The sequence below is a fragment of the Suncus etruscus genome, chromosome 7 (assembly GCF_024139225.1).
Source record: "Suncus etruscus isolate mSunEtr1 chromosome 7, mSunEtr1.pri.cur, whole genome shotgun sequence".
In the NCBI taxonomy this organism is placed as follows: Eukaryota; Metazoa; Chordata; class Mammalia; order Eulipotyphla; family Soricidae; genus Suncus; species Suncus etruscus.
Genome location: NC_064854.1, coordinates 4,810,445 through 4,838,255, shown reverse-complemented (window position 1 = coordinate 4,838,255; position 27,811 = coordinate 4,810,445). Strand labels below are relative to the sequence as shown.

The 27,811-nt window shown below is 43.8% G+C and overlaps 1 protein-coding gene across 2 annotated transcripts in view; it reads right to left on the bottom strand.

Moving 5' to 3' along the window:
- The window catches only part of GRB10 (growth factor receptor bound protein 10), a 176,256-nt gene that overhangs the window by 49,701 nt on the left and 98,744 nt on the right, over window positions 1–27,811 (bottom strand). For both annotated transcript variants that reach the window (XM_049777476.1, XM_049777477.1), the window contains 2 exons: window positions 19,292–19,433; window positions 2,658–2,814 (listed from right to left, as the gene is read on the bottom strand). In XM_049777476.1, coding sequence (XP_049633433.1) covers window positions 2,658–2,814; window positions 19,292–19,433 — 299 coding nt within the window. The remainder of the gene's footprint in view (window positions 1–2,657; window positions 2,815–19,291; window positions 19,434–27,811) is intronic.

Below are 27,811 nucleotides of genomic sequence, written 5' to 3'. Positions count from 1 at the left end.
TTTATTCAGAATAACTGGACAAGAGAATGCAATGTTTGACTTTGGCCCTAATATCGGGGGAGAAGGTGAGAGAAAGAAAGAATTTGAGTGGGGACAAGATATTGATGGGAAGTATGGGGAAGCAGGGGTCAAGGGACTGCGTACACACCGTATTTTTTTTTCTATAAGACACACCTGACCATAGACGCACATAGTTTTTAGATGAGGAAAACAAGGAAACATAAAAGTCGCAGCAGCAATCAAATAGTCTTAAACAAAAGTTCTATATGTCACGGTGAAAGTGCCTTAACCTGATTGCTCATACTACTGTACGTCTATGCAAAGGCGTGTAACACTTTTCCCCTATCTTTTTTTGGGGAAAAATGCATCTTATGTATGAAAAATATGGTAAGTGATATAAAACAATGGGAGAGATAAAAAAAATCAGTCAACTAAAGTAAAAGTACCAACTAAAAGCATAAACTTAAATATATGTTTGTCAACGTGATGTGCAGGCGTGGGGTGATGGGCCTGGGTGGGGTGAATGTGGGGTTGATTAGGAGGAAACCTAGAAATTCTGGTGGAAGAAGACACTGGTGGTGAGATTGGAGATGGAACATGGTATGTCTAAAACCGAACAATGAAAAAGTTTGTATACCACGGTGCTTTAATCAAATATTAAGACAAAGCATAAACTGTCATTCCTATGTTTGATCACTTCCAAAAATTAATGTGATCGACATGTGACTGAGAAAATAAAATGGGATCAGAATTAAAATAGACCCTGAATTAAAATTAAAATATTAAATTTTCTGTGTATCTAAGCATGTACAAGTCTATTAGTGTAGCTTATCTCCCATAATAAATCTTAAATTAAATTGGAATGGGCTTTCAATAATAATTATATTTGGAATATGTATGCAGACACTTAGTAAAAAAAAAGCTCATTATATATGCATGATTAAGTTTATGGACACATTCAGACACATGTATGAGTCCATAATGTGTACAGACATGTGGACACATATACCGATATTCAATCTCTACGCTACTTATGAATCAACAGACGCTTTGGAGGGCTCCATCAGACCACAGTCAAATCCATCTATAAATGTTTTCCCCAGGATTTGTCAGGCCAGTGTCCAAGGAACAGTGGTACCACCTGTCACTGCAATGAAACACAGAGGTAGCAAGTGAGGAAAGTGTCTGCTAGAACACAGTACATAAAAATGGACCAAAGTGGGAAATAAATGAGTGAATTCTGATGCTTCCTTCAACTAAGCACCGCGCATCAGAAAATAAAGGGCAATGGCTGGATGTCAACTCACGCTTAGCTTAAAGCACTAAAACTTAGGGGCCAGAGTGGTGGCACAAGACGCAGGGCATATGCCTTGCATGCGCTGACCTAGGACAGACTGTGGTTCGATCCCCCGGTGTCCCATATGGTCCCCCAAGCCAGGAGCGATTTCTTAGTGCAGAGTCAGGAGTACTGTGTATGGCTCAAAATAATAATAATAAAAAACTTAGTGGACATAGCATCATTGAGAGGATACTACCCAGTCAAACAAATATTCTAGACCTAAAGATTTAGGTTCCATGTCCTTTCGTGCACAAAGATTGCTGTGAGAAATTTAGTATCGTAGGAAGAAGTATGCTGTTGTATGAAGTTTTGCTCTTTCAAAAGACATGGAAGACAGTGTGAGCAAGCTGGAAACTAAGAAAAGTAATCTGGTTTTGGGGCTGAAGCAATAGTACAGCAGTAAGCCATTTATTTGCTTTGCATGTAGTCAACCTGGGACAGACCTGGGTTTGATCTCCAGCATCCCATATGGTCCCTTGAAGCTGCCAGGAGCAATTTTTGAACACAGAGAGGCAGGAGAAACCCCTGAGCACTGCCAGGTGTGACCCAACCCCCCCCCCCCAAAAAAAAAGGAAAAGAGAGAGATAAGTATCTGTTTTGAACTAAGAATACTATGATAAAGGTGAGGTGGGAAGGCACTGTTATTGTGTTGGAGTATCTTATGTATAAAAATTTATCAGAAATAATACTGATCTGTAGTATTAATGCCTACAATAAAAAATAATAAATACCAGGATAATAGCATTAATGTTTAACATTTAGAGGAAAAAAAGAAAGATTTTTATGCATGTATCCCTGGATATGTAAGCACCATCCTTTATGCAATCATTAACACAAAAGTTTGAAAAGTTTCTTTCCTAAAATAAGACTACTGGAGCAAAAGGTCCACAACCACCCAAAGCCTTCCTAAAGTTCTAAAAACAGAACAAGCTTCACATTGTTCTCTTGTCCTTTTTCTCCCAGTAAGATCTGCTCCCTCCTTGCACCCAAATGAAAGACAGCAAGTGTTAACTAAAGTGCTGCTTTCTGGGCCTCTTTTAGCTCCCCTGAAGCCTGTCCCAGGCTACCCCAGTGCCTTCTGTCAGCAACTTTTGCACAACCAGATCTTCCAGACAACTCACTGCCCCTCTCCCATAGCCCCCTGCAAGGCCCTAAGCTTCATCTTCACAGTTCCAAAGGAATAAACAGTGGGTAGATGGCAAGAGGAGGCAGGCGTGAAGGGGAGTGTGCAGAGGCTGGCAGCTGCAGGGCAGGGGGTAAGGGGGTTAAGTGTGAACACCCGTGCCACAGAGGTTCCCAACTGACTTCCAAACCCTACCGAGTCCCAGGTGTGGGTGGTGCTCCACCAGCGTCCAGCTGTTGTCATCCACACAATGACTTCTGTACACCAGCAACTGGCACAGGTCCCTGGCTGTCATGTCGGCTAAAATCTCCACCACTTTGCTCGTCCCATCTTCACTAAAGACTTTAACATCCTGCAACATACAAAGGGGATATTATTGGAGGGGCGCCTTGGATTTTTCATAAGTCAGAATGGAGGCAAAGGTAATCATGAAAGGCACAGACAGCAGAGCTCTGGCAGGAAGACTTGAGCAAGTACAGCAGCAGGGAACTGGCAGCAGCAGATAGAGTGACAGACAGAGGGACTGCCTCCCCCCTCAGACCTGGGCAGAGATGAAGGTGACAGTGGGACTTTCTCAGCCAGTCTAGGACAAGGTACAAAAGACAGAAAATAGAAGCAGAATGTGCAGAATGCTTACAAAAACCTGGTCTCAAGTCGGAGAACTTGGTATTAAACTTTGGCAAAAGCTAAAGAACCAGGAACCAGATTCCTAACCATTCATGCTGCCACCTGCTTTGCTGTCAGGGATTTGGGGGTGCCGAAGCAGCACCCTCACCACCTTTCCTATCCCCCCTCTCCCACCCCAAAGGCATCTGAGCTCTGGAAGAAGCTGAGAAACATTCTTGTGTCTCTACTGCAACATCAACTAGCAGAATGCAGGGCACAGAGAGAAGAGTGCCACAAATATTCTGGCCCCGACTCACTACCAAACTTACAAGCAAGTTGCCGGTGTCCAGATAGAAAGGAAAGTGAAGGAAAAAAAAAAAACTCCAGAGAATGCACAATATATTCTGCCGTGGCTCTAAAAACCAGCAGGGATACGATCTTCGGGAGAATTCCAGACACTGTTTATTCAAGAGCTTACCTCGATGGCTCGGAAAAAGCAGTCCGAGGAACACAGAGGCATTTTAAATCATAACTGCCTTTGGAAAGGAATGTAGTCCCAAGGAAAACTGGGACCCCCTCAGGCACTCAGTGTGCCCTGGCAGGACATGAGAACTCAGTGCTGGCTGGCAGGGGTCTGTGCCCAGTATTCTAGGTAGTAGAGTAGGCCACCAATCAGGTCCTTCCCTGCGCCTAATGCAATCGCCACCCCACCCCCCTGGACCCACATCCCTGGCTCCACTCCTGGAGTGGAGGTGATAACACCATCAAAACAACAGACCCACAAGCCAGACAGATCCCGGCTGATGTTTTCCTGTGGCAGGGAAATCGCATGCCAGGACACAGCCCCCAGCACGTGTCCTGTGTCCTCTGCACCCAGCCTGGCTGCCAAGTCTCTTAGAAAACCCTGCCCTCCCTCCCTCGCAAGGCTGGCATCAGAGGGGCTGCTGGGAACAGGCTTCAGCTGGCACCTTCCACGGGCTCCTGTACCCTGCTCTCGGGTTGCTGCCCAAGTATTTCTGTTTTGAACACTGACTTTCTGCAAAGAGGAGTCCAGCAGGACAGCGAGGAAGCAAGAAGGGGCTCTCCGGTGAAGATTTTTCGCATGCTTGCCTGGCACCATTCAGGTTTCCCAGCCCAGGAGCTGGGTAAGGACTGAGAACCCACATTCACTTAGTTTCCAAATCTAGGATTCCAAAATCAGGAATGTGCATTTTACCCAATGAAAAGAGGATACTTGTATAAAACAACAAAATATTTATATGTGGTGGCTAGGATGGACCAGACATTTTAATTAAAATTATCTCTATCGAGGGGCCAGAGCAATAGCACAGTGGTAGGGCATTTGCTTGGCATGTGGCCACCCAGGACAGACCCAGGTTCGATCCCGGCATCCCATATGGTCCCCTGTACCTGCCAGGAGCAATTTCTGAGTGCAGAGCGAGGAGTAGCCCCTGAGCGCTGCCATGTGACACCAAAACCAAAACAAAACAGAACCAAAACAAAAAAAAGTTATCTCTATCTACAGGTTAAAAAAACTTTACAAGACAAAGGCAGAAAACATAAGCAATAAAAATTGAAAATGTATGAGGCCCGAGCGATGGTGCAGCATTAGAGTGTTTGCCTTGCACGTGGCTGACCCAGGAAGAACAGCGGTTCAATCCCCTAGTGTCCTTAAGCCAGGAGCAAGTTCTGAGCGCAGAGCTAGGAGTAACTCCTGAGCATCACAGGGTGTGACCCAACCCCCCTCCCAAAAAAAAGAAAAGAAAATGCATCCATAACATATTTGCATTTCTTAAAGATAGGCTAGCCACACACCCGCCATGTTTTCTCTGCCAGGATCTGCTTTCAACTACACAAATCTGCATGGAGCTAATTTTACCTTCTCCCCTTTCTAAATGTGTTGGTCTGCTCTTACCAGAAACACGATCTTTTCTAGAAAATTCAACTCATGTTTTGTGTCCATATATAATGGTCACTTTTCCAATCTTAAATCAGCAGGCAGCAGCTTCTAAGTTATCTTTTCAGCCCTCGAGCACTTACCCCCCCAAAGTTCTATCTGTAGTCTGAGCAAGATGTGCTTTGTCATACGGCCACATCCACTACTTTCACATTCCCAGAGCAGGGCCTGGCAGGGCCAGGAGAAGAGGGGGCAGCTTAATGGCAGCACTGCAGGCTGCACGCACTTGTGCCTAGAATAGTCCCTCAAATCCTTGGCGCCCCTCCAGCCACCTCTTCACACTCTCCAGATAAAACAAAGCTCCAAGATAGAAAACTGAAAACAAGAAGAAAAAGAAAAAGCTTGTTGGCTTTATTGAGTTGCCAGCAATTGTCCAACTGGGTACTTGTCTACAAATAATATTTGTCACGCTTACTATACCTGGGCCACCAAGGAAAATGGGACCCCCAAACACCCTACAAACTAGCACCAAGCCTCCTTAAAACAGATGTTCTAGGACATTTTGCAAGATGCCATCTGAACTTTTAGTGACGGCCTGGGGAGTTCTGGGTACTCATTCTAAGGTTTATAAGACTAAGGTTTATATCTCAGCCTTCCAGCAGGGGGCCAGGGAAATAGCTCGAGTACAGACAGGCCCCTAGTCTGACTCCGAAGGCTCCACAAGTAATCTCGGTTGTAGCTCTGGATGTTTCCAGGCACCTTTGTGGATGGCTTCCTTGGAACTCAGTAGCATTGCTTGGCTGTCGCAGCTTTGAATTATCACTCCTGTTGCCAGGAATAGGCCCTGGGCCTCCTAGGTATTGCTTGAGAACCCCCCATCATACACACAAATCTAACAACAAAAACAATAACAGGGGCCGGAGAGAGCACAGCAGTAGGGCGTTTGTCTTGCATGTAGCTGTTCTGTTCCCAGCATCTCATGTGGTCCCCGAGTCTGTCAGGAGCAACTTCTGAGCACAGAGCCAGGAGTAACCTCTGAGCGGTGCCACTGGGTGTGGTCCTTCCTCACCCCCCCCCCAAAAAAAAACCACTCCAAAACCCCCCAAAACAAAGGAAGTCCAAAGGGTACAGGGATTTAAGACGCTAGTTCAATCCCTGAGCACTAAGAGTGACCCTGAACGCAGATGTAGTAACTGGCCTGGAGGACTGAAGACCATGCTCACCCTCACCATCCTCCCTATTCCAAAGAACCAAAAGAACAGAATCAATAACCAAGCCCTCAAGTAACAGGCCTGGTACACCAAGGTCATGCAGCGGTGGGGGTGGAGGACACACTCCTTTTGAACCTGATGCCTGAATTATCTTGCCCCGGGCAATACACTGGTTCCACCAAGGACGATGCCACAGTTCCACTGAGGCAGCCAAGGCCTCCTCCTGCTATGACTCATACACTTCAGCTGGGAGAAAATCTCTCCAGGGTTATTTTTTCCCCAAGGTGTAGCCTGTGGTTAGGAATATATGAAGCTAGGGTATAGCAGAATGGGAAAGAACTAGGAGCATGGAATTACAGAACCAGCCATGTACAACCACCTGTTGGCTCTGAGATATGAAGGTTTTTATTTTTGTTTTTGTTTTGGTTTTGGTTTGTGGGCCACACCCAGTTGCTCAGAAATCATTCCAGGCTCAGGGGACCATCTGGGATGCCAGGGGATCAAACCATGGTCCCTCTTAGGTCAGCTGCATGCAAGATAAACGCCCTACCACTGCACCACTACTCCGGCCCCTGTGTTATTACTGCTGCTAATATCTGCAGCAACCTGGTTGCAATCCTAACCAGCACAAGGTTGGGGAGGGCCTATGCCTCATCTGTACAATGGGAATAAGAAGCAGTATTAGCCTCGAGCACTCGCCTGGCCTACACTAATGAGACCTTCTCCGGGAGAGCCAGACAGCAGCAGATCCTGCTGAAAGCCTCTGATAGAAAGACCCTAGAAACAGCTTCAAGCAGAGGTTCAAAGTTTCCTAAGAAAGCAAAAGCGAGGCCTGATGATTCAGCTGCAAATGCCCGGCCCTGAACTTTTTAGCAATTTTAGTTTTTCTCTACTGCAAAGTAAATAAAGTAAATGCCTTTAAGAATCAATTGTACCATTAGAGGTCAGAGTGGTAGCACAGGGGTAGGGCGTTTGCCTTGCACGTGGCTGACCCAGGCTGGACCTCGGTTCGATCCCGGGCATCGCATATGGTCTGAGTGCAAAGCCAGGAGGAACCCCTGAGCACTGCCACGTGTGGTCAAAAATCTAAAAAAATAAAATAAAAAAAAATAAAAAATGTACTATTAAAGAGACATAATCACGTTTCCTTTTAGGAATCACCTCAGAGTTAGAACAGGTGAGGAAAGCCTTGGAACACTGCTCTTGAATGAGGTTGGCACTGAAGTCTCTTCTCAAGTCCCAGGATTCAAGTCTCTGGCATTGCATTTTGTGCCTTCCCTGGGCAGAGTGAGAAGCAAACTTGAAGCAAGGTGCTTGGGAGCAACTGGGGCTGAGGGAACTACCCATGTCTCATTCTTTGGGGGAATCCTGGATTTTTGTCTCGGTGCTCTTGACAGGCAATGAAATGTCACCTCCTGCTGTCTCTTCACCTCAGCTCTGCACTAAAAACACCATTTCAGGTCAAAAAAATCTCACACACTCCGAAAGACGTCTTGGTTTGGGTTATCTCCTTGTGAAAACAGAGGACTCAGCAGAGCAAAAAATGGCCCTCCAAACCTCTGACTAGACACCAAGTGAGCTTAGAGGACTGGTTTATTGAGTTTTGTTTTGTTTTTAAATATATTCAGGCACCACACATTTGTAGTTGGGTTTCAGTTATAAATAAGAGCACCCTTCTTCACCAGTGTAACCTTCCCCCCCACTAATGCCCCTCATTTCCCTCCTCCCCACCCCTGCCTGTATTCAAAGCAGGTACTCTCTTTCTCTCACCCACTACAATTGTCATGGTAGTTGTCAGTGTAGTTATTTCTTAACTGCACTCACCACTCTTGTGGTGAGTTTCATACCATGAGTAGGTCCTTTCAGCCCTCATCTCTATTGTCTGGGTATTATTACAATAATGTCTTTAATTTTTCTTAAAACCCATAGATGAGTGAGACTATTTTGTGTCTATCTCTCTCCCTCTGACTTATTTGACTCAGCAAAATAGTTCCCATTTCCATCCACGTAGAGGAAAATTTCATGACTTCATTTTTGCTGATGGCTGCATAGCATTCCATTATGTATATGTACCACAGTTTTTACATTCATTCATCTGTAATCGGGCATCTGGGTTCTTTCCAGATTCAACCAATGAGTTCTTCTTCATCAGGGTCCAATTAAATTCTTAGTCAAAAGTCCTCTTACATCCATCCTAAATCCATTTTTCAAATGACTGAGGAAAGCTGGACTTCAGCAACTCTCAGACGCGGAAAAAAAAAAAAAAAGAGGAGGGTTCACTGTATGGACAAATCAGGCCATATTTCATAGGAAGTCAGGGGTCATATAATTGGAGATGGTCATTATATGAGATTATTCAATATATTATATAAATTATAATATATCATACATGTTACACAATATAAATTATTATACGAATATGCATTATATAATTATATAATATAATAAAATGATTACATATTGTATATGAATATATATGTGTGTGTTCACTGTATGGACAAGCAAGGTCATGTTTCATGGGAAGTCAGGGGTCACTATCATTGGGAATGGTCAATATTATAGTATTCAATATTACTGAAGGCAGCATAAGAATGAAGGGCACGAGGCAAGGCAATGCTGCTGTGATTCTGTTCCCATTCTGACCGGCAAGTTCATGGCAGCTGGCCAGGCAGGGGCATCACTGCTGAGAACCACATCCCACAATGGCATTCCAGTCAGGAGGGGAAACTCTACTAAGAGCCACAGCTGCTGTCATGAGGACCAGTAGCAACAGTTAGATTACTGAGACGAAGAGCCATGCCAAGATTACTGGAACCAACTTCTAGGAAGGCATCACTTAAGGAGATGGCAGCCCCTGAGGTAGGAATTGAGCCAGCTGTCCCCTTTCTTGTCTGACAGCTAAATACTTGCCTGCCAGAAGTTCTCTTGGAAACACAAGAGTCAACTTCTCACACAAATCAGAGGGAATTCTATAGTGTGCTCATTTAAAAGATATCTCCCCTCACCCTGTAAAAACCACTTATGTAACCCCTACACAAGATAATCTCTTAGAAGAAGCAAAGGCTCTGCTGAGATCTCCCTGGCAGTGGGGAAGACTGACAGTGACTTAGGAAAAAGGCACCTTGGGATGACAAAAGGAACCATGGTAAAGTCCAGCACAACTCCACCAGTCAGTAGTTATATATCCTGCCTAAAATGCAGTTCAGAGACTACATTAGAAATGCTTATGAAGTTCAACAAGTTCAAAGAAGCAAAGGGATGTCCTGCCAATAAAACACAAGAGGATACAAGAAAAATAAAAATAAAAATGTCACAACTACAAAGGTGAAATGAAAAATTTATTGGAAGGCCTCACCAGCAGAGCAATAGCTGCAGACGACCTAATCGGTGAGCTCAAAGACTAAGTACAGAAATCCTTTAGACAACAACAGAAGATGGAAGAAAGCTTCAACACAGAGAAACTCGCGGCAACAGAATGTTGGGATAAACACAACAGAAACAATGTAAGAATCATTGGGTCCCAGGAGAGACAGGAAGAAAATCTCTATAGATAGGCAACAGTCAAAGACATTATTGCTGAGTGAGAAGTTCGCAGAGCTAACAAATGAATGTACCCGCATCCTAAACACTTGAGTGGTACCAAAAGAGACTCAAGTAAAAACACCCCAAGGCCCACCCTAGTCACAATGATGAGAAATCATGGAGACACAACAATGAAAGCAGCAAGATCAATAAATGAAGTTACATACAAAAGAGTATCCTTATATTTACAGATTTGCCATAGCAAGGCACTGGTATAATATAATGAAGAAATACACTATATACAAAATGATTGCCTCACCAAGAAGAAAGATTTAAAGGCACAATACGTAGTTTCATGGGTAAACAGCTCAGAAACTTTTAAAGACTCAAAATCAACTTTAATAGAAGAATTAATTAATTAATTAATTTTAAAAAGATGGCACAAAATCTTTATGGATTTTGTACAAAACTTTATCATAGTTTCTTCTGTAGCCCAAAATAATAAAAGATTATGACAATCTCTTTGATTGTCAATGGACTAAATGCAGCAATTAAGAGACAGAGTGGCTGCCCACAAAAATATATCTGAATAGTTAGCAAAAAGAGACACAGTCAAATGTTGGAAGACAATACTTCAAGCAAACAACTCCTTTAAAAATGTTGGGGTGACCATATGACAGACTTTAGATGACATAGACTTCAGAGTCAAAAAGCTTATAATTAGCTCTCAATGGAAAGGACATGAGTAACTTCCTGGGTGGGATACCTCTGGCTTAGAGTCAGGGCTCAGAACTCTGGAAGCTCACTCAAGTTTGCAAGAACACTGACCCAATAAGTTACGACAGAACTGTACAACAGCCATGTGTGCATAGTATCTGGAGTTAGTTCAGGGACTAACTCTGAAGGTAAAATATTAAAATTAGACAAAAATGGCATAACAGTGGTCAAAAAGAACCACTAATAGCCATAAGTCATGCAACCAGGAGGCATATGGTTTCACTGTGGTGTCCCAGAATATTTTAAGAGAGAAATAAGTGAAAATCAAAAGAATGGAATCTATGGCACAAGGCAAGGGGCCAAAAGATAGTACAGTAGTAACAGAAATGAAACAAGGCCATAAGGGTGATAAGAAACACTGATTTATAGTTCTGACAACTTAAGCAGCCACAACAAAGCATGTAAGTTTAACATAAATCCTTGTCCATAGTGCTATCAATCTGTTAAGAGTGCTCTTCAGAAGACCATGCTAGAAAATAAAAGAAATATTAAATAGAAAAGTACCATATTTTTCCTACACACACACGCACACACACACACACACACACACACACACACACACACAAACAGAGTAGTGTGTCTTACAAAGCAAATGAGGCCTGGAGCTGAAACCTGAGTGCAGCGGAGAAGAGCATCTGAAAACTATGTGCGTCTTATGGTCAGGTGCATCCTATAGAATAAAAAATATAGTACCTAAAATTATATATTTTGACCGACATCAGAGGACTTGGAACTACACGAAACTGTAGATAAATAGAAATAGCCGAGATTTGTCCTTTAATATTGCTCAACGATGTGTGGGTAAAGTTCAATGATGAGAGCAGAAAGGAGGTCAAATTAATATTCCAAGGTTTAGAATGTAAATGGCCATTTGCTTGTTTATCTGAGTGTTTTCCTGACACAGAGGCAGAACCATGTCCTCTTCCTCCTCCTTCCTGGTATTAAAAAATAAACAGATATATTAAAAATTTGAATTTCTCTGTGCAAAAATCAAATGGTGAATGGGAAAGAATCCAAGGAATTGAGACAAGGGAAGACTGTCACAGGACAAAGAAGATCATCACAAGGCATCAGGTAAAAAGTAGATGGTTGGTTTGAAGTCACTTTCTTTTAGGGGAGGGCTCCGTCAGGTGAGCACTAAGCTCAGCTGAGTTGGAAGAGGCCCTTGGATCGGTCATCATATTGCTTTCTAATTAGATGTCTCTCAATTGGTTCCTTTGGTTTTCTTGTTAAAAAGATGTTTTCCCATTGTCTCCTCATCTGGCTTTTCCCCATCCCCTTGGGGTGGGCTTTGTGTTTTCCCTATAAGGGCTGCTTTGAAGGTCTGGAGGAGGAGCTGCCATCTTGGCTCGTGGTTCCACGTGATGGAGCAACTGGCTTGTGGGTGAACAGCTTGCGGTGTGAGTTCCTGGCCTGCTATTTCTTCTCAACTGCGCATAGAGTTGGAATTGCTGCTGGACCTGTGTCTCTTGTCCTACCTGGACTAGGGGAGTGGGTTTCTGTCTCCCTCTCTGAGAATTGTGGAATACAAGATCCACCATTTCACACAGCTGGTCAGTTAACTCCTGAGTAACAGACTCAAAGACTCTGCTTCTGGAAGAGCTGATGTTGCTGACTGATATGAATTGTCATCTACCTATATTTGCACAGAGTTTCTCTAGAAAGAGGAGGCCAAGGCTCCAAGTTTTTGTTAAAAGGCAAAGGATTCTTGGTACTGATGCAAGGGTGAGTATGAGAAAGCAAGTATTTGGGAGTAGAGTGAAATGTAAAACCTCTTGTCATGAGCATATGGCTCTCAATTGGGGAACTAAAATAAAAATACACAGTAGAGATTTTGCACTTAGAATCCTTTCTCAAGGGGCCAATGTCTATGTTCTCCTTTATAGAAACTGTTTTTCATGCTGGCTGTCAAGGAGTGAAGTGAGAGAATAGTGCACAGAGAACAGTAACTCTAAGAAGCAGAGAGAGGGATGGTGTATGGGGGACACGAAGGATTCCGCAGGAAAGAGAGCAACTCTAGAGCCCAAGAGGTGATTAAGTCCACTATGGCCAGTGAACTCCAGCTTCAGTTCCTAGAGGAGGTCTGTGGTGGTGTGGAAGTAGCTCCTGAGGTGAAAACAAGGACAGGAAGAAGAAAGGAAAGAAAGGGGCAGAAAAGGTTGGGGCAGAGAAGGGCAGGGGTTGAGGGGAAAGGACGGAAGCAGAAGGGAAAGGAAAGGAATGGAAGGGAGGAAAAGGAAGAGAAAGAACTGGAGAAGAGAGGAAGAGAAAAGGAGAAAAAGATAAGAAAGAAGAGGGAAAGTGAAAGAAGGAAAGGAAGTCAGATAAGGAAAAAGAAGGGAAGTGTTAGAGAGAGAAGAAGAGAGGGTAGAGGAGAAAAGGGAAAACAATAGAAGGAGGGGTAGGGAAAAAGGAAGGAAGAAGGAAGGAAGGAAGGAAGGAAGGAAGGAAGGAAGGAAGGAAGGAAGGAAGGAAGGAAGGAAGGAAGGAATCTCCTGAATACAGAAGAGACTATAAAAGGTGATGATGAGCTAACAGGTCTTCAGGACCTTTGATAAAGCCACAAGCGGCCAGCACACCACAGCCATCTCCTGTTCTGATGGGAAAGACCACTCTCTGGTTCTGGTACTTCCTGTCCCATGGCTATGCTCCTTGAACACAGTAGCCACAGTTGTCTGGCCTGGCACCAGTGTGGGAAACATCTGAGCAGCCCCGGCTCTGTGTCTGACTTTGGGGTGCTTCCATAAAAGATAAATGGACACACTCTGGAGGAACTGGGCAGAGAACTAATGCAATTGCTAGAAAAGAGTTCCTGCAGGCTCCATCCATGCCACACAGAACAGAAGCCGTGCCCCACCCCTGCTGCCAACCGCCTCAAACACGCATGCACAGCACTTGCCACAAACTGCCAAGGGGGTCTGAGGCCTCTGCACATTCACTGGGGCTCAGTGAAACTCCATAAGCCCCAATCTGGATCATCAGCTAAGCGCATGTGCAGAACCCTATACAAGAAGGTAATTATGTTCCAGAAAATTAAGCTTAAAGAGGATAGTAGAGCTGGCTGGAACTAAGGAAGTCTTTGTGCCCATTTATATCAGGGTTACAATGTGTGACTAATTGTGTCACTGCGTTACATGATAATGTTTACAGCTGAGTGAATGCAGCCAGCCAAAACTACCCTGAACCAACTACAGAACCCCTAGAGCATCCCCCCCCCTCACATACACAGACACACTGCAGAAATGGAGCCCAGGCCAGGAAAGAATGGGGCCTATGTTGTAAAATCACCCCCACATGCCTTATCTCCAAGCCCAGGTGAACGAGTCTGAATCAGAATCATGCATGAAACAATTCAAACCAGGCTGAGGGTGAAACACATATAGTCTGGCCATCTTCTACCTCGTATCTCTGACATGTGGCCTGCCGAACTGCCATTTTTATTGAGTACAGTTGAGTCCAATAAATGGATGGGCCTTAGTACCCAAGTAGGGAAATGAACTCTTCCGTGGAGCATATGAAGGCTCTGGAAGTATATGGAAGTAGTAACTGCCACACAACAGAAGTTAAAAAGAAAGGTACTTTCCTGAGAAGATTCTGCTGGGCCTGTGTGTGACGGGTGCAAAATGATCCCATTCACTTTCAGCCTTTTCCTTGTCTTTTCTGAGAAAGCAGAGAAGTTGATCCTTCTACATTCTGGTGATTTTCCTAGACCCAAAGATGTTAGACCCTGAAGAGAAACTAACCAACCTTGGTGACACCCCACCTACAATCGTTTGTGCAGTTTCTTTTGTTTAGTCTTTGTTGTTGTTGTTGTTGTTTTTGGGCCACATTCAGCAGCATTCAGGGGTTACTCCTGGTTCTGTGCTCAGAAAATCCCTCCTGGCAGGCTCTGGGGATCATATGGAATGCTAGGGGATCAAACCTGTGTCCATCTGGGTTAGCCACATGCAAGTCCTACAGCTGTGCTATGGCTCCAGGCCCCCTACAGTTTCCAATATGTGCTTGCACAGAGTTTCCTTCAAGGTCTGTCCATGGAAGGATGAGGATGAAGAAGGCTGGGCACAACCATTCTGCAGTGGATTCCAGGACACAGGAAGCTTCGCTTGGAAGGGCTGAGGACATGTATAGTGGTAGCAGGACAGAGAAGCCGGAGCAGCCCCTCCATCGGGGCTCTGACAAACCTGCACCACCAGAATCCTGTTAGGATCCAGAAAAGACATGTTCCTGACCTGCGTACATATGTCCTGCTAAGAACAGTCTACATGCCCCCTAAGACCTTCAGCACTTTGTAGCATCTCCTCACCCTGCTTGCCCGTACACCTCTGTCCTTGGCCCTGGGGGTGGATTTCACATGTTGAGTCCTGCTCATAGTAACAGGGACCAAGACAGAAAATAGGACAGCAACAGGCTATAAAAAAAAAAAAACCAATTCTGGTTGGAGCAGAGAGCAGATCTGCTTTTGGGGGAAAGCACACTGACCTTCTGGCTCCAGAGAACTATCCTCCAAACCGCCCTTCTTCCCCAGAGCAACGAGTGAGCAGAGGCCACACTCACACCTGTTTCTGCCCCTTCTCCAGCTGCCAGTGCACAACGTTATTTTTAAACCCAACTACATGTAGAAAGCTCTTTGTGGATCCGGGCTGTTCCTATTTAAGAAACTCTTTGAATTCCTGGTTCCTATAACCTACCACTGAGCACCTACTCTGTGCCAGAATAAAACTGACTCACCAGCGGAAGTGATAAGTTCTAGCTGAACCCAGGAATAGGAGTAAGAAAATTAAAACTGTAGGGTCAGAGAGATAGTCCAGTGGTTAGGCATTTGCCTTGTGTGTAGTCAACATGGGTTCACGACCTGGCGTTCCAAATGGTCCCCCAAGCACTATTAGTAGTGATGTTTGAGCAGAGAGCCAAGAGTAAGCCCAAAGCTTTCTTGGCTGTGGAGAGAGGAGAGGAAGGAAATGGAAGAGAGGGGAGGAGAGGTGAAGGGGGAGAAGGAAGGAGAGGAGTGAAGAGAAGATTGGACATTGCTAAGGAGAATTTTTATTTTAAAAGTGCAAATAAGGGGCTGGAGAGAGAGCACAGCATAGAGCATTTGCACACAGCCAATCCAGGACAGACCCAGGTTTGATTCCTGGCTTCCTATATGGTCCCCCCTGAGTTTGCCAGGAACGATTTCTGAGCACAGAGCCAGGAGCAACCCCTAACCACATCTGGGTGTGGCCTAAAAACAAAAACAACAACAACAACAAAAGAAATTCTGCACTCAAACAAGTAACTTTTCTATCTGCTTTTCTGACCAGTCACAATGCAGGCTTGACAGCAGTTGTAGTGTTTTACTACAAAAACACACTTTCCCGGCATCAATTGACTTCATTCTTCAGAAACAAAATTACTATTGGGGAAAAAAAAACAGATGAAATGATATTCAACAAAAAAATCAACTTATTAGATACCTTTTCATAAATGATGGAAAGATCTGAACCTTCAGATGAGAGTCGGGACTGTATCTAAAACAGTTCAGGAACATCGTGTGCCGGCAACATGTGGATGGAGAATTACTAGGTCACTGTCCCTATGCTCTCTAGGGCCAGGGAGAGAGGAAGCACACCGCCTTCTCTCTCCAAACACATCCAGACACAAGTGAGATCGTTCACACAGAACATAGAACCTATGTTCGCTGCATAGTCCAAGCTCTGATTTAAATTATTAGCAAACCAAACAGTGCCGCTAAAATTTCATATATTAAAAGGAATAGTGCAAAGCCTAAGAAACCTGCATCACAGACAGAAGACCCCCTGGAACAGGCACATAGGACTCTGGTATCACTTAAGAGGAATCCTGTAAAATCACCCCTTGCAGTGTATCTCCAAGCCCAGGTGAACGAGTCTGAATCAGGTTCGTGCATGAAATAATCCAGACCAGGCTGAAGGTGAAACACATATAGTATGGCCGTCTTCTACCTTGCATCTCCACCCAACTGCCTGCCAGAACTGCCATTGTTATTGAGTGCAAAGACCACCCCTGGGTGGGGCCGAAAGGACATATTAAGGGCAGATACCTCAGACTATCCAGAGCCAGTCCCACCTAGGTTTACAAGAAGTCAATCCAAGCTATAAGCAAACAAACAAAGGAACCAGGGATCATCTTGGTTTTAGGTAAAATAAGGGGGAAAGTAATAATTTATTGGGTGAAAAGATTCTGTATGGATGTAACACTTCTAGAACCTTCTGCAGGGCACCCACTTGGCAGGCTTACTGAATCAGTCATGGCAAAGAAATAGATGGGGATTGTGCCAAAGGTTTGGGCCAAAGGATGGGGTCCAGAGCTTGGGAGGCCTGAGAAGGTGAGATCCAAGGCAGGTGACACTTTGGAGCCTGGAGTGCACCATCACTCTTGGAATTTCTCCTGTCCCCAAGGCTGCTGCAGTAGGCCAAGGAAAAAGCAATTCAGAGAGGTGAAAAGAGTTTTCCAAAGTCTCCAGAGTCTTGAGAAATGACTATCAGAATGTCTCCTCCCTCTATTCTCTCCCCACCCCACCCTGCTGCCTGCTCTCCCCCTCCCATTTCTTGCCAAAGAGGTTTTACATACACTATTCCATTGTACAAGCATTCTCACTGATGTATGTGCAGTGAGGGGCCCCACACATCAAGTTCATGCCACCAAATTTTACAACCACTTAGACTCCTACGTGAACATTCCTGTGGCTTCCTGGAACTTTGCACGCAAGGGAAAAAACCTCCAAATTTTTCTTCCTCCAAGTAGATGGAAAGGCCAGTGGTAGCACAATGGAAGGGCGTTTGTATTGCACGTGGCTGACTCGGAACAGATGCAGGATCAATCCCCGGCATCCCATATGGTCCCCCAAGCCAGGAGTGATTTCTGAGCGCAGAGCCAGGAGGAACCCCTGAGTATGGCTAGGTATGGACCCACCCACTCCCCCTAAAAGAAAGACCAAGCACAAAACCTTCTACAGCTCCCAGAAGGCCAAGGTATGGCAGCTGCCTAGAATTGCCTGCTAAACACTACCAGCAAAACACAATGAATGGGGACTGTGAAGATAAAATGTCAAATTGAGAGTCCAGAAGACAACTTAGAGGGCATGTGGGCAACCAATGTATAGTCTTGGGTACAAAAGTCTTCCTAGCATGGCTAGTAGTAGTCCCCAAGGACTGCTGATTGTCCTCCCCATAACAACAAAAAAGCAAAAGCAAAATCAGACCTTAGAGTGGATAAAGAAATGGCCTTTATGCCAGTAGAAACAACAGACATGCTCAGCTCTGTACATCAGTACTAAGGGGGATCATTCTCCATGATCCCGCCCATGAGAGCAGCCCACGGGCAGAAGACACTAATGCCACATGTTCAAGGAGAGCAAAGTCAGGATTCCAAGAATTTCTGGGTTCCTGATTCTGATTACAAAATAGGGACCATTCATGGGGCCTGGAGGCCCCTGTTGTGGCCAAATGCTGGGAAGTCCAGATAAGCTTTTCACGGTCTTATTTTAGGATGGCCGCTTCAGAAATAGCTCAGTGACCAATCCACAGCTTGTCTGGTCCCTTGAGCAGAAGGTCACACAGAGGCACACAGCCCACATGGACTTCAGGCATGTGACAATGGCACCCAGACAGGGAACACATCCCTCACCTCCAGGTGCTGCTGCTGATGGACAACAGGGCTGGTAGCCTGCTCCAGAGACAGGGGTGTGAAGTGAGAAAGGGAGTGGGGCTGGGAGGTGGGAGTGCTTAGAGGGAAGAGTCTCTCTCTGAGGAACAAAGACCCTGTGTGGCAAAGGCCAGGCAGACTTGCAGAGCAGGGGGGATTGGTGAGGGCAGACATGGGGGAAATACAGAGAGAAAAGCAATTCCAGGCATTCTAGAAAGAATACTGCTGAATGTCAACCATGTGAACTTTTTTTTTTTTTTTTTTTGGTTTTGGTTTTTTTGGGCCACACCCGTTTGACGCTCAGGGGTTACTCCTGGCTATGTGCTCAGAAATCGCCCCTGGCTTGGGCGGACCATATGGGACGCCGGGGGATCGAACCGCGGTCCTGATCCTTGGCTAGCGTTTGCAAGGCAGACACCTTACTTCCAGCGCCACCTACCCGGCCCCAACCATGTGAACTTTTATGTGAAAATTAAATATTGTTCATGAAATGAATGGCATTCATATGTAAGCGCCAAGTCATTGTCTGGTGCATGAGATTCTTTCAAAAACTATAGGTCCGTCATGAAATTCCGCACAATAAATTCAAAAGCCAAGTAAAGCAAGAAGCAAAGAAGTATGAGGTAAAGAATAAAAAGTCCCACAACTTTCTCCCCTTTTCTCCCAGTATAATGAGCCAGCCCATTTTTCCTAATCCCACAGTCAAGCCAGCCAAGGCTAAACTCAGCAAGGAACTCACCTGTTTGTTTGTTTGTTTTTGTATAATATATCTTTTTAAAAATATTTTATTGAGACCATTGTGAACTACAAGTCTTTCAAAGTTTATTACAGGCATATAGTGACAGTGAATTAGGGCCATTCCCACGACCAATGTTGACCTTCTGCCACTCTTCCCAGCATGCCTCCCACATGTCCACCCCTAGCCCCCTGGACTACTAGTATAACAAGTCCATTTTATGTGCAGCTTGTTGTTGTTTGGGTCTCTTGATAGTATCGTTGTTGGCTTTGGTTTGGGTATTTAGGTCTGACCAATGGTGTTGAGACCTTTTGGTCCATGGGCCTCATACACTTTTTTTTTTTTCCTTTTCTCAATTTGTAGGAAGAGATAGAAATATGAGGCTGGAAAAAAAAAAAAAAGATTCAAAGGAACTCACCCGTTTTGCAGCTCCCTGGATGGGAGATAGGGAGCCATGTGAAAGTCCAGTGGGGCTTCCTGGGCCACAGAGCTCAGGGAAAGGGTTCGGGATGGCTGGCAGAGATGAGGTTCGAAACTGCTGGTCTTCTTCTTGTAGGCGCCTGGAAAGAGAGAGAGAGAGAAGAGCTTTGAAAATCTGCCAGCCAATGCATGATCCAGCTTACACTTTGAGAACTGCCCAACAGAAGCACAAATGGGACTCAGATACGTGTACCTAGTTAGAAAAGTGATTATTCTGGACAGCTTAAAAAGGAGACCCAAGCCCAACTATTACATATTCTATATAAAATGGGCTCCATTTATGCAATGGAATATTATTTAGCCTTAACAAGGCAAGAATCTCACATTTGCTATAGCATGCAAGAAATTGAAGACAATCTGATGAGTAAAATAAAGAAGATACAAAAAGACAGATCTTGTATGATCCCACATTGTTCTATAAAGTACCATGACTATGAATTCAATCCATAGGAAACAGGATGGTAGATGCCAGCGTTGGGTTTGGATGAAGTTAATTGAGGGGGATTTTAGTTCGAATTCTGCCTGGTTAAAATTTCCTAGAGTGGGGCTGAGAGAGAGAATACAACAAGTAAGGTAGGTTTGCTTAACACTAAGTTAACCTAGGTTGATCCCTGACATCAGTGTTGGGAGTGATCCCTGAGCACTGCTGGATGTGGCTCAAAATCAAAACACGTAAAAATGTTCTAGAGATTGGTTGTAACAACCAAGTGATAATGAGACACTATAAAATAGTATTAATGGTTGAAATGATAAATGCATTTTGTGTTATGCATATTTCACCACAATTAAACAATTTCAAGAATCTAGAATCTGTCATTCACAAAAAAGGTAAAATGCCTACATATCATAAATGATTTTCAGCATAAAGCATGTACTTGTCATTTTCTGGAGTTTATGAGTTCTTTTTTTTTTTTTTTTTTTTTTTTTTTAGTTTTTGGGTCACACCCGGCGGTGCTCAGGGGTTACTCCTGGCTGTCTGCTCAGAAATAGCTCCTGGCAGGCATGGGGGACCATATGGGACACTGGGATTCGAACCAACCACCTTTGGTCCTGGATCACTGCTTGCAAGGCAAACGCCACTGTTCTATCACTCCAGGCCCGAGTTTATGAGTTCTATTCAAGCAATAGTTTTTGAGGGTTGTGAAATACTAGGATACATTTCTATTAAACTTCCTTCCTTCCTTCCTTCCTTCCTTCCTTCCTTCCTCCCTGCCTCCCTCCCTTCCTCCCATCCTTCCTTCCTTCCTTCCTTCCTTCCTTCCTTCCTTCCCTCCTTCCCTTCTTCCTTCCTCCTTCATCCCCCCTTCCCTCCCTCCTTTCCTTCTTCCTTCCTCCTTCATCCCCCCTTCCCTCCCTCCTTTCCTTCTTCCTTCCTCCTTCATCCCCCCTTCCCTCCCTCCTTTCCTTCTTCCTTCCTCCTTCCCTCCCTCCCTTCCTTCCTCCCTCCCTCCCTCCCTCCCTTCCTTCCTTCCTCCCTTCCTCCCTCCCTCCCTCCCTTCCTTCCTTCCTCCCTCCCTCCCTCCCTCCCTCCCTCCCTCCCTCCCTCCCTCCCCTCCCTCCCTTCCTTCCTTCCTTCCTCCCTCCCTCCCTCCCTCCCTCCCTCCCTCCCTTCCTCCCTCCCTTCCTTCCTTCCTTCCTCCCTTCCTTCCTCCCTCCCTCCCTCCCTCCCTCCCTCCCTCCCTCCCTCCCTTCCTTCCTTCCTTCCTTCCTTCCTTCCTTCTTTCCTTCCTTCTTTCCTTCCTTCATCCCTCCCTCCCTCCCTCCTTCCTTTCCCCTCCCCTTCCCTCCCTTCCTTATGTTTTCTCTCTCCCTCCTCTCCCTCATCCAAGGGTACTCAGTTCTGGTTCTGACTTCAGAAGTCACTCTTGTCAGGCTTGGAGAACCATATGGGGTGTCAGGAATTAAACCTGGGTTGGTAGCATGCAAGGTAAACACTTAGCTACTCTAGAGGGCCCAGAACTACAATTCTCAATGACTTTGAAATGAATACATATTCCAACACACAGAAATAATGAGTCTACACCAGGAGAGTCTCATCTGAATTCTGGAATGAATGCTAATTTATACACAAAGATTCTTGACAATGAGTTACTGAAAATAAATGCTTCATGTAATGATCCTCCTTGGAGTACATATCCCTATGTTTATGTCATTTCAAAACTATCCCTTTGTCTCTGCTCAGAGTACTAAAAGCCATGTGTAACTCTGCACTCTTGTCCCTTCGCAGACACCTCAGTAAAGCCGTCAACTTTCTCCACTCATTTGTGATAGAATAAAAAAAAATTATAGGCTGATGAACCAGATGCAAAAATAAATAAATAAAATCCAATGTCAAAGCCTAAACAAGGCAAGATGCCTTGTTTTCTTTTCTTTCTCTTTTTTTTTTTTGTGTGTGTGTGGGTGGTGCAGGGATTTATTGGCAGTTTTCTGTCTACACCCTAGGGTTTTCCAAGAAATGAGATCCCATCCCGAAAGACTAAAACTACATGTGAAAAGGATTATACCTCCAAAATCCAGGTTGATACCATGCCAGAAAGTGTAATTTTTTTTTTATCCTGGTGGTGCTTAGAAGGCTCAGAACCACTCCATACAATGCTCAAAAACCACCAACGGTCCCAAGAGGTGCTTTGAGGTCATGGAGGCCACATTCTGGGATGCAGAAGAGGCCCATAGGGCTGTACAAGTTAGGCACATACTTTACCACTTCAGCTATTCTATAGCCCTCAAATGTATAACAATGAAAAAATTTCCACTTGGGCCAGGGGTCTGGTTCAGCAACAAAGCATGTGCCTTGCATGAAAGAAAGCTGGGTTTGACTTCCAACATCACAAACAAACAAAATATAAAACCCCAAGCTGATTTTTCAGGGAGGGACTTCAGAGCATAAAAACCGGCTAACCTTTGCAAAAGCTGGCTCCCTGTGTGTGACACCAGGCGGGGAAAATCCGCGAGTGTACACCGGCCCAGTGGGGCTCAGCTGTGAAAGACTGTGAGTGTGACCTGTCTATGTCTGTCTACTGTCCTCTTGCGTGAAACTCTTGCGAGTGGGGCAAAAAGAGGCTCAGAGGAGCACGGCCGCTCCGCTTCGCTACGCGGCCGTGCACTCTTTCTAAGGAAAGAACTCCATTGCAACAAGAAGGAAAAATCACACTAAGAACGGCGCTATATCACAGAAGCAAACATTTCTCTCTGGACTGTCTTCTCTGTTGCATGCTCGGGCCTAAGATTTGACCCAGTGTGAGGCTTCATCCACGGAGGACTCCCCTCCCTTAGAGGCAAGTCAGCCCATCCAGAAAGGGAGGAGCCAGAGGAGTGTGCTGCCTACATCATATAGACAATGAATACCACTACAACACGTAGAAAAACCCACAATACAAGTGTGACAATGGGGAAACAACGCAGGCCAGCATCAGACATAGAGAATGAAGATGACAATTCTGAGGACCAGATAATGACTGAACAACTAATCAACCTCTCAGATAAGGACTTTAGACTAGCAATATGGAAGGTGCTCAACAGACTCCAAGAAACCATGGATCGAGTTGAACAGAACACTAATAAGAACCAAGAAAATATGAAGACAGAAATCACAAAACTCCAAACTGAAATAACATGTCAACTAACAGGACTGAAAAAGTCAGTAAACGAAGTGAATGACAAAATGGATAAGCTCTGGGACAGGGTATCAGAAGCTGAGAATAGACTTGGTGCTGTGGAAGATGAGATACATAACAATTCCATACAGCAGGAGAGATTGGACAAAAAACTTAAAGCAAATGAGCAGACAATGGAAAAATTAGTCAAAGAATGGGAACAGACGAAAATAGAAGTCTATGATAAGATCAACAGAAACAACTTAAGAATCATTGGAGTCCCAGAGACCCAGGAAGAAAATTTCCAGGAAGAATCAATGGTCAAGAACATCATTAAAGAGAAATTCCCAGAGCTAAAGAATATATGTGATCAAATCCTGCATGCCCGAAGAGTACCAACCAAAAGAGACCCCAGAAAAACCACCCCAAGACACATCCTAGTCACAATGACAAATCCCACAGATAGAGACAGAATTCTGAAAACAGCAAGATCAAAAGGGGAAATCATGTTCAAGCAAGCTTCCCTGAGATTTACAGCAGACCTGTCACCAGAAACGCTCAATGCCAGAAAGCAGTGGTGGGATATTGTGACAAGACTGAATGAAATGAAGGCTTCACCCAGAATACTATACCCAGCAAAACTCACTTTCCGGTTTGATGGAAGAATACATGGTTTCACAGACAAAAAACAGCTCAGAAACTTCACAGACACAAAACCAGTCTTAAGAGAAAAACTGAAAGACCTAATCTAAGACAAGACTACCCAAAAGACACACCAAATTTTGAAATAAAGATGGCGTTAAATCCCAGGACAATTCTTTCTCTCAACGTCAATGGACTAAATGCACCAGTTAAGAGACACAGAGTGGCTAAATGGATCAAAAAACTCAATCCAACCTTCTGCTGCCTACAAGAAACGCACCTGAATAGTCAGAACAAACATAGACTCAAAATAAAAGGCTGGAGAAAAGTTATCCAAGCAAACAACACCCATAAAAAAGCTGGAGTGGCCATACTAATATCAGATAATGCAAACTTTATACTCAGGAAGGTGGTAAGGGACAAAGACGGACATTTTATATTAATCAAGGGGTACGTAGAGCAGGAAGAATTCACTCTCCTAAACATATATGCACCGAATGAGGGGCCAGCAAAATATTTAATACAACTGTTGACAAATCTGAAAAATAATATCAACAACAACACAATAATTGTGGGGGACCTTAACACGGCTTTGTCAACACTGGATAGGTCAACCAGACTGAAACCCAACAAGAATATACTAGACCTGAGGAGAGAAATGGAAGAAAGAGGCCTAGTGGATATATATAGGACACTCCATCCCCAGAAACCTGGATACATATTCTTCTCCAATGTACATGGGACATTCTCCAGGATAGACTACATGCTGGCACATAAAACATACCTCCATAAGATCAAGAGGATAGAAATTTTGCAGACTACCTTCGCTGACCACAAGGCTCTGAAATTATTTGTGAACTCCAAAGGGTCTCAGAAGAAACACTTTAACACCTGGAAGTTAAACAGCCTCATGCTCAATAACCAGTGGGTCCGAGATGAAATCAAGGAGGAAATAAAAAGATTCCTAGAAACAAATGACAATAAAGACACAAACTATCAGAACTTATGGGACACAGCAAAAGCAGTACTGAGAGGAAAATTTATAGCTTTGCAAGCACACATCAGGAAGGAAGAAGGAGCTTACCTGAGTAGCTTAATGACACAGCTAATAGAACTAGAAAATGCTCAACAAAAGGACCCAAGAATAGGAAGACAGAAGGAAATAACAAAGCTGAGAGCAGAAATCAACGAAGTGGAAACTCAAAAAACAATCCGAAAGATCAAAGAAAGCAGAAGTTGGTTCTTTGAAAAAATAAACAAGATTGATAGACCACTGGCAAACCTAACAAAGAAAGAGAGAGAGAGAAACTTGATAACTCGTATCAGGAATGAAAAAGGAGAGATCACTACTGATATGACAGAGATTCAAAGGGTAATCAGAAACTACTTTGAAAAACTCTACGCCACTAAAAATGAGAACCTGGAAGAAATGGATAAATTCTTGGACTCTTATAATCTTCCACGGTTGAAGGAAGAGGATGTAGCATATCTAAACACCCCCATCACCATTGATGAAATTAAAACAGTAATCAAATGTCTGCCGAAAAACAAAAGCCCAGGTCCAGATGGATTCACTAATGAATTCTATCAAACTTTCCAAGAGGAACTACTGCCAATCTTGGCAAGACTCTTTCATGAAATTGAACAAACAGAAACACTTCCAAATAGCTTTTATGAAGCCAACATCACCTTGATACCTAAACCAGACAGAGACGCTACCAAAAAAGAAAATTACAGACCAATATCACTGATGAATGCAGATGCAAAGATCCTCAACAAAATCCTGGCAAATAGGATTCAATGCCTCGTTAAGAAGATCATCCACTACGATCAAGTAGGTTTCATCCCAGGAATGCAAGGCTGGTTTAACATCCGTAAATCTATCAACATAATACACAACATCAATAACAAGAAAAATAAAAACCACATGATCATATCAATAGATGCAGAGAAAGCATTTGATAAGGTCCAACACCCATTCTTGATCAAAACTCTCAGCAAGATGGGAATGGAGGGAACCTTTCTCAATATAGTGAAGGCCATCTACCACAAGCCAGTGGCAAATATTATCCTCAATGGAGAAAAACTGAAAGCCTTCCCTCTAAATTCTGGCACAAGACAAGGCTGTCCTCTCTCACCACTCCTATTCAACATAGCACTGGAAGTACTTGCTATAGCGATTAGGCAAGAAAAGGATATCAAGGGAATCCAGATAGGAAAGGAAGAAGTCAAGCTCTCACTGTTTGCAGATGACATGATACTCTACTTAGAAAACCCTAAAGACTCTATCAAAAAGCTTCTAGAAACAATAGACTCATATAGCAAGGTGGCAGGCTACAAAATTAACACACAAAAATCAATGGCCTTTCTATATACCAATAGTAATAAGGATGAAATGGACATTAAGAAAACAACCCCATTCACAATAGTACCACACAAACTCAAATATCTTGGAATCAACTTGACTAAATATGTGAAGGACCTATACAAAGAAAACTATAAAACTCTGCTCCAAGAAATAAGAGAGGACACACGGAAATGGAAACAAATACCCTGCTCATGGATTGGCAGGATTAACATCATCAAAATGTCAATACTCCCCAAGGCATTATACAGATTTAATGCCATCCCTCTAAAGATACCCATGACATTCTTCAAAGAAGTGGATCAGACACTTTTGAAATTCATTTGGAACAATAAACACCCTCGAATAGCTAAAGCAATCATTGGGAAAAAGAATATGGGAGGAATTACTTTTCCCAACTTTAAACTGTACTACAAAGCAACAGTTATCAAAACAGCATGGTATTGGAATAAGGATAGGTCCTCAGATCAGTGGAATAGGCTTGAATACTCAGAAAATGTTCCCCAGAGATACAACCATCTAATTTTTGATAAAGGAGCAGGAAATCCTAAATGGAGCAGGGAAAGCCTCTTCAACAAGTGGTGTTGGCACAATTGGATAGCCACTTGCAAAAAATTAAACTTAGACCCCCAGCTAACATCATGTACAAAGTTAAAATCCAAATGGATTATAGACCTCGATATCAGCCCCAAAACCATAAGATATATAGAACAGCACATAGGCAAAACACTCCAGGACATTACAGGCATCTTCAAGGAGGAAACTGCACTCTCCAAGCAAGTGAAAGCAGAGATTAACAGATGGGAATATATTAAGCTGAGAAGCTTCTGCACCTCAAAGGAAATAGTGCCCAGGATACAAGAGCCACCCACTGAGTGGGAGAAACTATTCACCCAATACCCATCAGATAAGGGGCTAATCTCCAAAATATACAAGGCACTGACAGAACTTTACAAGAAAAAAACATCTAACCCCATCAAAAAATGGGGAGAAGAAATGAACAGACACTTTGACAAAGAAGAAATACGCATGGCCAAAAGACACATGAAAAAATGTTCCACATCACTAATCATCAGGGAGATGCAAATCAAAACAACGATGAGATACCACCTCACACCCCAGAGAATGGCACACATCACAAAGAATGAGAATAAACAGTGTTGGCGGGGATGTGGAGAGAAAGGAACTCTTATCCACTGCTGGTGGGAATGCTGTCTAGTTCAACCTTTATGGAAAGCGATATGGAGATTCCTCCAAAAACTGGAAATCGAGCTCCCATACGATCCAGCTATACCACTCCTAGGAATATACCCTAGGAACACAAAAATACAATACAAAAACCCCTTCCTTACACCTATATTCATTGCAGCTCTATTTACCATAGCAAGACTCTGGAAACAACCAAGATGCCCTTCAACAAACGAATGGCTAAAGAAACTGTGGTACATATACACAATGGAATATTATGCAGCTGTCAGGAGAGATGAAGTCATGAAATTTTCCTATACATGGATGTACATGGAATCTATTATGCTGAGTGAAATAAGTCAGAGAGAGAGAGAAAAACGCAGAATGGTCTCACTCATCTATGGGTTTTAAGAAAAATGAAAGACACCCTTGTAATAATAATTTTCAGACACAAAAGAGAAAAGAGCTAGAAGTTCCAGCTCACCTCAGGAAGCTCACCACAAAGAGTGATGAGTTTAGTTAGAGAAATAACTACATTTTGAACTGTCCTAATATTGAGAATGTATGAGGGAAATGTAGAGCCTGTTTAGGGTACAGGCGGGGGTTGGGTGGGGAGGAGGGAGATTTGGGACTTGGGTGATGGGAATGTTGCACTGGTGATGGGTGGTGT